The 8,650-nt window shown below is 48.9% G+C and overlaps 2 protein-coding genes across 2 annotated transcripts; both read left to right on the forward strand.

The window, feature by feature from the left end:
• The first annotated feature begins 452 nt into the window (after positions 1-452).
• On the forward strand, positions 453-3,955 carry LOC112879072 (FK506-binding protein 5-like). The gene is made up of 6 exons (XM_025943406.1): positions 453-789; positions 969-1,539; positions 1,628-1,729; positions 1,859-1,957; positions 2,232-3,460; positions 3,539-3,955. Exons 1-6 carry the CDS (start codon positions 658-660, stop codon positions 3,611-3,613), a joined length of 2,208 nt encoding a protein of 735 aa, XP_025799191.1. The 5' UTR covers positions 453-657; the 3' UTR covers positions 3,614-3,955.
• Positions 3,956-4,755: 800 nt separating this feature from the next.
• Positions 4,756-5,940, forward strand: LOC112881527 (60S ribosomal protein L12-1-like). Its single transcript, XM_025946299.1, has 2 exons — positions 4,756-5,311; positions 5,658-5,940. Exon 1 carries the CDS (start codon positions 4,807-4,809, stop codon positions 5,305-5,307), a length of 501 nt encoding a protein of 166 aa, XP_025802084.1. The 5' UTR covers positions 4,756-4,806; the 3' UTR covers positions 5,308-5,311; positions 5,658-5,940.
• Positions 5,941-8,650: the final 2,710 nt, after the last annotated feature.

Raw genomic sequence — 8,650 nt, forward strand, 5'->3', positions numbered from 1 at the left:
GTTGTTTGTTCATATCTATCTTGGCGGGTTTAACAGGGCAACACGATTTTTTTTTAATGGAATGGTACCCGTTCACACAGAAACGTGGGCTCATCATTTTCCAAATCATGCAACAAAATATGAAACGATACGGATCGCAATTCCAAGAGGAAAGCTTCAAAACACCCGTCCCTTGGCCTCCTCAATTAACGCCTTCCAAATTCCAATGGGCCCAGCCGTGTTCACTTCTCGTTATCATCCCCAGGCCCACATGCAGCGACGCTCTCACACCGATGCTAATCAACGGGAGAGCAACTGTAGACAGCGTGCGCCACCTCCGGGCCCACTTGCAGCGGCACCTCATGCTCCACTAAACGCCATAGTGGTCACGGCTGGGTTAGCTGGAACAGCTTGCAGGATACGCCGCTCCGCGAAGCCGCCACGAGCCGGCCCCTGAGCCGAGCTGAACAGCGTTCAAACTTCAAACATTCAAACGAGAGGGGGGAAAACCCTAGACGAGCCCCCTCGCAACGGTCAGATCCATTCCTTCCTATATAATCCCCTCGCCGCCGTCCCCCTCCTCCGCATCTCACCTCCTGATTCGCCATCCACGCAAATCCACCGCGCCACCGCCACGCACGCACCCGGAGGAGAAGGTAAGAGAAGGTAGGGGACGAGATGGAGGCGGCGGCGGCCATGGACTTCCACGCGCTCTCGCGCCGGGAGCTCCAGGCGCTGTGCAAGCGCAACGGCGTCCGCGCCAACATGACCAACGCCGCCATGGCCGAGGCGCTCCAGGGCCTGACCTCGGTGAGTCCTGGATCCCGCGTCCGTTTCGATGAATTGGTTCGGTTTTCTCGTTTGCGTCCTCAGTTCTCCGCTAGTCCCCCCATTTGTTTCGATGGAATTGGTTGCGGGATCCTCTTGTGCGTCGATGGGGCTTTTGGAAGGCGGATGGTCGTTGATTTGGGGTTTTGGTTATGGATCAGGTCGACGGGATCGACGAGATCGGCACGACGCTCTGCCTCCCGACGCCGGGGAGGTCGGCGATGAAGTCGGCGGCGAAGATGGCGCAGCTGGCCGAGGAGGAGCAGCAGCACGGTAGCCCGCTCCCGCGCGGCCGCCGCGTGTCTGTGAAATCGCCCGAGGCCATCCGGATGGAGGTCGAGGAGGGCGAGGACGAGATGAAGCGGGATCTGGTGAAGGAGATCGTAAGGACCCCCGGCGTGGCGCTGCGCAGCACCAGCCGTCGCGCGCGGGGCACGCCCGCGCCGCTCCCCACTCCGGTGCCGGTGTCCAGCGCTCGCGCGACGACGAGGAGGGCCCCGGCGCGGAAGGCGGAGGATGTGGCGCCGACCCCAGCCACCCTGCGGAGGAGCCAGAGGACGGCGGCTCAGAAGGCTGCGGCACCCGTGGAGGAGGAGCAACCCGCCGAAGATGTGTCCGCGGCAAAGAGAGCGACGAGGTACACGAAATCAAGAATGACGATGGCTTTAGACCAGGAAGAGGAGGTGGTGGCAGCCGCATCGAAGGAGGAGGAGAAGGTGCAGCAACCGAAAGGTGACAGGTTTTCACTTTCCCTGATCAACTTATTTCTACTGTTCGATTGCTCGGGGCAGCGTTTGATGCTGGTTTCGTTATCATGTAGCTTTCGCCTCTGATGTGCAATGTGATGACCCCGACAAGGACGAAGTTACCAAGCTCCTGGAAGGAGACAACAAAGAGGAGGAAGCAGAGGAGGGCCAGGAAGGTGAATTTATTTTTCGCACTGGGCCCGTTATTATCATAGTCTTAAGTTCTTCCTTTGTTCTGTAATTTGAAATCTTATGGTTGGATATTGTTCCCGAGCAGTCATTGATTCAAATTTGTTTAAGTGCAGCTGATTCTTCTGATGCTGCCATTGGGTCTGCAGTACCTTCAGAGAAGATGGAGGAAGCGATGGTTGTGATGGAGGAAGAGGCCACCAAGCCCCAGGAAGGTGAGATGCATTCCTTAATCCTAGTTGTTGAGATTATTATGAATTATGGCATCATGCAATGTATATATTTGTTGGTTGTTTGGATTTATTATGAATTATGGAATCATCCTAGTTTGTTGTTTATTATGAATCCTTAATCCGACCTTTTGCTCCTAGATTTATCTGTAGTTATTACTTAGCTGTTTGCTTTTTCTGTAGCTGCTGAGATTCTGAACTGCGTGCAATTTATTTTTCGAACCCTTTTGTTCATTGTTTATTGTGATGCTTCTGTCAGGAATTGTGGAAGAAAAGGAACAAACCAGTGTTGAGAAGCCTGCTCCCTTGGCAAACATGGAGGATTCACCAATCCTAGGTGTCCTGTCCAAGTCTGAAGCCTCAGAACCTGTCATTGAGAAGGCACCAGATGCCACACTTGAAGATGATGAGGGCTGTGCTGAATGGTCGCCTGTGACGAAGATTGCTGATGAGATCGATGCTGTCATTGCAGATAAGGAAGTGTCAGTCGATGAGGAGGCCATCAAAGAAGGTTGCACTTTCACTGGTGAGACTGATAATTCCCCTGAGGAGATACTTCCCACTGCTGCAGAAGAATATAAGACCAGTGAGGACGATGGCCTCACTGAGGTAAAAGAAGGGGCTGCTGATGAGATGCCTCAAGCTGGACTGGAAGATGATGAGACCAGTGAAGAAGAGAAGGAAGATGACCTTCCTGAACTGAAAGGAGAGGCTGATGAGAAGATGCTGCAGGCTGAACTGGAAGACGATGAAACAAGTGAAGAAGAGGAGGAAGATGACCTCACTGAACTGAAAGAAGGGGCTGCTGCTAAGATGCTGCAGGCTGAACTGACAGACGATGAAACCAGTGAAGAAGAGGAGGAAGATGACCTTCCTGAACTGAAAGAAGGGGCTGCTGCTAAGATGCCGCAGGCTGAACTGACAGATGACGAGACCAGTGAAGAAGATGAGGAATGGGCTTCAGATGATGCTGAGGCCTCTGAGGAAATTATTAACTCCTCTGATGAGAGCGACGAAGAGGCTGATGAGACCGATGAGGAGACTGACACCGCTGATATGGTCCAGATGCTGCAGGGAACTGTGATTGCTGAAGAGGTCAATGAAGATGCTTCTACTGAAGATGATGATTTCAGTGGTGACTTACCACCAGAGTTTGACCATATTGCAGTATTCAATGATTCTGATGCTGAGAGTGACATTGCTGCTCCGGTGCTCGAAGAAAACCAGACCCTTGTTGCATCTGCATCCAAGACTGCTGTGAAGTCCCTGGATGATTGTGCCATCACTGAAGAGCAGGAGCAGGAGGCTGATGCTACTGAAAAAGCAATGAAAGAAGTTGACACCATTGTGAAGTCCCTGGATGAATTCACCATCAAGGAGGGAGAAGCAAAGGAGGAGATGCACAAGCTGCCGCTAGTTGATGATTTTGAAAGCATGAGCCTGAGAAAGCTTCAGGCCACATACAAGGAACGTCTTATTGCTTCAAAGGTATAAAATTCGTTGGCTCATTTTTTGTGCATTCATATAGTGCTGCAGTTAGCAACTCTTTTTCTTTGCTATCTGCAGGCTGGGAAGGAGGCAGCCAAAGGGAAGAGGCTGCCGCTTGAGGAGGTGGATGAGAATGCCTGCGGCGACTGCTGAACGGCACAGGCGGATAAGCGGGAATCGAAAACTTTTGTGTGAGGATGGCATCTGCTGCGACGGGATTGAATAAAGGTTGCTCTGGTTGTGAAGTGATAACTAGGCTACGGTTCATTTCCGAAATTTTTCGTGTGTGAGAGGAGGTCGTGGTCAGGTGTGAAACCATGGTTTCAGCCAACCAACTTACAGTTTGTGTTGGTTCTATCTTTTCTTCTTCTTCTTTGTTTTGTGTCAGTTACATGGTTTATTCAGTGGATATGGGGTGATGAATGATGAGACTATGGCATCGGTTAACGTATATTATGAAGGTCGTGAGTACCTCCATTTTTGTCCGTGCTTTAATTATCTGCATTTTCCCTTATGTATTTTGTGCATTGGCTGTCTTGATCGAATGGCAACTTCCATGGCAGTCTTCGGTTTGACTACTGAATGGTTCAAATGGCAAGCCGCATTTTTTTCATCTCTGGTCCTTGCCTTCGGTTTGCCTCGGTTTAACTAGGCTTCCCTTATGTTCCATTTGATGCTACTTCATTAATCATTCCTGTGTGAGCTATGGCACGCAAACTGAATGGTTGGGCGCTATTTGCAAATGCTGAAATTTCTAGCCTGTTTTGGAACTAAAGAAAAATGCAAAAATTAAAAGTAACATTAATTTCACTATTTTGAAGTATGGAAACAGTGGAACAGTAGTTGATAGTAAAATCTCTATAAACAGTAGAGTTGAAAAGTAGATTGAATGAACAATACCTAAATTGTTCGGAGTAAAGAAACAAATAATCCTCGCCCTCGGTCCGTGCTTTGCTTACCAATTAAATTCATGGACATTTCACATGGTCAGAATCGCCTGGTGCTCTTTTCCAGTTTACACTGAAAAAACTCGTCACGAGCTTTCTGCTTTCTTATTTTTGTACTTTTTTTTTACTGCGAGCTTTCTGGAATTTTTTCTCTCTTTTTTTTGCGCGGTTCTGGAACTTTTTCTTGACCAGGAGCTTTTCGCCCACTGATTACAAACTTCCCTCTAAACGACTGGACCATTGCAAATGCCTCACGATCCATGAGTTCAGATGCGACTCGGCCCAGTCAACGAGGGCCCAACTAGAGCCTTATGGGAAGGCCTTGATATACCCATGCGACCGAATCACTCGCCCCTCGAACCCTAGCTCCTGCCGCCGCCACCCCCCACACCCGCAGCCATGCCGCCCAAGCTCGACCCGTCACAGGTGGTGGAGGTGTTCGTCCGCGTGACCGGCGGCGAGGTCGGTGCGGCCTCTTCCCTTGCCCCCAAGATTGGTCCGCTCGGTCTCTCCCCCAAGAAGATCGGTGAGGACATCGCCAAGGAGACGGCCAAGGACTGGAAGGGCCTGCGCGTCACCGTCAAGCTCACCGTCCAGAACCGGCAGGCCAAGGTCTCAGTCGTGCCCTCCGCCGCGGCGCTCGTCATCAAGGCTCTCAAGGAGCCCGAGAGGGACCGCAAGAAGGTCAAGAACATCAAGCACAGTGGCAACATCAGCCTCGATGACGTCATCGAGATCGCCAGGACCATGAGGCCCAGGTCCATGGCCAAAGAGATGGCCGGCACCGTCAAGGAGATCCTCGGCACCTGCGTCAGCGTGGGGTGCACCGTCGACGGCAAGGACCCCAAGGACCTCCAGCAGGAGATCGACGACGGCGAGGTCGAGATCCCGTCAGCTTAAGAAGGTATAATGTTAAAGTTTATGTTATCTGATTTGAAATGTGGATGGTTCATTTTGCCTTGCAGTTAATGTTGTCTATGATATGTTGTGCTCAGTGAACTGTGTAGTGGATTGAGTATAAATTGATATGCTGCTCATGTGTCCAGTACTTTTTTTCCTGCATTCAAGGAATGCTTCAGTACTTTTTTTAATTAACTATTAGGAACTGATGACCATCCATGGTTACAAGTACGATTCCGGGGAGCTACTTTCTGGAAAATTGAAGTATTTAGTGCCCTTATGGAGGCCATGCTTGCTCTGTATTTCTCATATTCAATAGCTTGAGTTTGATTCCTTTTTAAACATTGCAGGCTTGCAGTCGAGGAGGTTGCTATGTGAGGCTGCTGAAGTAGTTCTTTCTATCTAGATGTTTCCTGATTCAGTTGAGGGGGGGTGATACATTCAGTAGGACTTCAACTCTTGATGAAGAAGAAACTTCTGTCATGCTTTAGTGGTTGAGACTATTTTTGTCAAGCTTTTATGAACGTTCACAAGCAATATTGAAGTTATTAATGCGGTTAGAAATATATGTTGTCCTGCTGAGTTTTGTTGGAAAGTTTGATATGTTGAGTATATTGCTGGTTTACTGATTAACTTGAGGTTTTAGCCCACTTGATAGTTTTTCTGTTGGCCCTTTGGTGATCTCGGGTCCAACAGATAAAAGTGGTGGTACCTAATGCTGGACGAAAGACTCGTGGCTCGCTAGCTCGCTCATCTCGGCTCATTAGTGGCTCGGCTCGGCTCGTTGAAAAACATTGATCCCGTTCATGGTCTGGATTGAAAATTTCACACTATAGCTACATCATTGATTGCAATTGACCTGTACTGAGTGCATTGAGAGATTGAATGGCTCTTGTTCAGTTCTGGCTCTGCTCCTGCGTATGTGTATCGTAGCATTACCGTATCAATTCTCACCTGTTTATTGCGGTGAATCGTGTTCCATTTTAATTTTTGTTCAATTCACAAATTCAAGTTCAATTACTTAGTTTAGTACAAGTCATGTGTGTTGATTTCATTCTCTGTTTACTAGCCCAGATTCTGTTCTAATAACCTTGGTCTATTTCTTTTCTTTATTTCACTCCCTCAACCCCAGCGCTGAGCCGCAGAATACCCCTCAGATTTTCTCAGAATTTCTAGATTACTAACCGTTTATAATGACACGACGTAAGTTCTTGGCTTACGTGTCAGTCGTGATTTCGGATTTATGAATATGTTCCGAGTTCAGATAAAAATGTTAGAAATCAGAAGACTAGAGATAATCTCATCCATAGGTTAGGGCTAATCCTAACCATTAGATTAGACCAATAACTGATTAGCAGTTAACCTTGTAAACCCAACGGGTGTGTCCGTTGGTGTAGGGATGCGTCCCTCCGTGTACGGACGCAACTCTCCAGTGTACGGTCGCGTTCTTTGGTGAGGGGACGCGTCCTCCCGGTTCTCCCTGTATATATATATATATATATATATATATATATATATATATATATATATATATATATATATATATATATATATATATATTCAAAGATCAATAAAATCATTCAACGATTGTTCCCAAACCTTTGTTCATTTGCATTCACTCTTAACACGTTATCAACACTTTGCTCTTCTGAACAAGACGCAAGAACAACGCAGAGGCACATGCCTCTGAACCCCACGGTAAGAACCATGACGCGAATCAACATCAACCTGCCTTCGCATGTTGTTCGTCAACTGTTCTTTGCACTTCGCCGCGTCGGAGGAATGCGCCATCGCCCCATCCGTCACCATGGACAGCGCCGCAGCGTCTTCGAGCGCCTTGGGCCTCGTGTTCGCCGCAGCGCCGTAAATGAAAGTGGATGTGGCCGCATCTTTGCTTCTGCTGTTCGCAATCTCCGACAGGATGCTCGTCGAGGATGCCGCTGGAGCCCAATTCGTCGCGGCCGCCAGGCTTCTCCGCTCGCACCGCGTCTGCAGAGCCAGCCCCCATCTCCTCGCCGAGGCGTGGACGGTGCTGGTGTAGGATCAAGAACACCGACTAGAGGGGGGGTGAATAGGCGGTTTAAAACTAAAATCAACAATACTAGAGAAATTTAATTAGTAACAAAAGAAAGCCCTATGTCATGCTACTACTATGTCCAGAAAGGTTTGCAACCTAGGGTGACAAAATACAATTCAAGCTCTAGTAAAGTAAATTTCACAAAATAACAACAATTAAGGAGAGCTAAAGAAATAACCAAGCTTGACACACAAATTTTATCCCGTGGTGTCGATGACTTGCCGGTCACCCCTAATCCACGTTAAGGTGGATTCCAAGAATCAACCGCTCCTCTATCAAGAACCTCTTGATCTTGAGCCGGCTAGAAATAAGGAACCACTCTACACCTCGATTTCACTAGAGTTGCTCTTCACCACTCCGGTGAGGTGAGCACAAAACCTCTCACAACCGAAATCGGGGCTTCTCAACAATCTCCTTCAAGAAGCTCCACGAAATCACCTTCTCCAAGCCGTCTAGAGAGCGGCAACTCCCAAGAGTAACAAGCCAATAATCCTTGCTTGAAGATTTCCTAGTGCCACAAAGCTCAAACTCTTGATGCAATGCACTAGGAAGCACTCTCACTCTCAAAAATGCAAATTCTTAGCAAGTCTGTGAGAGAGAGGGATGTCTTGGCTCTAGAGGGTCAAGAATGCAGTCCAAATGGCCAAGAGAGCGACCCAAAGGCCGGGCATTGGGTATATATAGACATCCCATAAAAAACTAGTCGTTACAGTCTTTTCTGCGAGATCGCGGATCGTCCGGTTTCAAAAACCGGACCGTCCGCCGTTATAAACCAGAGAGTCAGAGAGCATTTAATACGTGTCAGAACTAGCCGTTACAGCTCTGCCGGACCGTCCGCTCCCAACCAGCGGACCGTCCGCAGTTAAGAGTTCCACAACTCCAGAGACATGAGAGTCTCTGGAGCAAACCTGAAATTAGCCAGCGGACCGTCCGCTACCAAAGGGCGGACCGTCCGCCGTTCATCCTAGAAGAACAAGCAGAGACAACAATATTTCTGGTTCAAGTTATCAGAGAGCCTGCGGACCGTCCGCGCCACAGCCGCGGACCATCCGCGGGCCACACAATTCAGACAGACCAGAGAACATCCTTTCTGGAACGAAAAAGAGTTAGAGTGGCGGACCGTCCGCCCAGGAGAGCCAGACCGTCCGCCAGCCACAAGATATTTCCACTAAGCCTTCTGAAATGGTAGCGGACCGTCCGCACCCAAGGGGCGGACCGTCCGCTCTTGAGCAGTCAGCACTCAAACATGTTCTTTTTCAAAACCCG

Source organism: Panicum hallii, chromosome 1 (genome assembly GCF_002211085.1).
Source record: "Panicum hallii strain FIL2 chromosome 1, PHallii_v3.1, whole genome shotgun sequence".
NCBI classification, from domain to species: domain Eukaryota; kingdom Viridiplantae; phylum Streptophyta; class Magnoliopsida; order Poales; family Poaceae; genus Panicum; species Panicum hallii.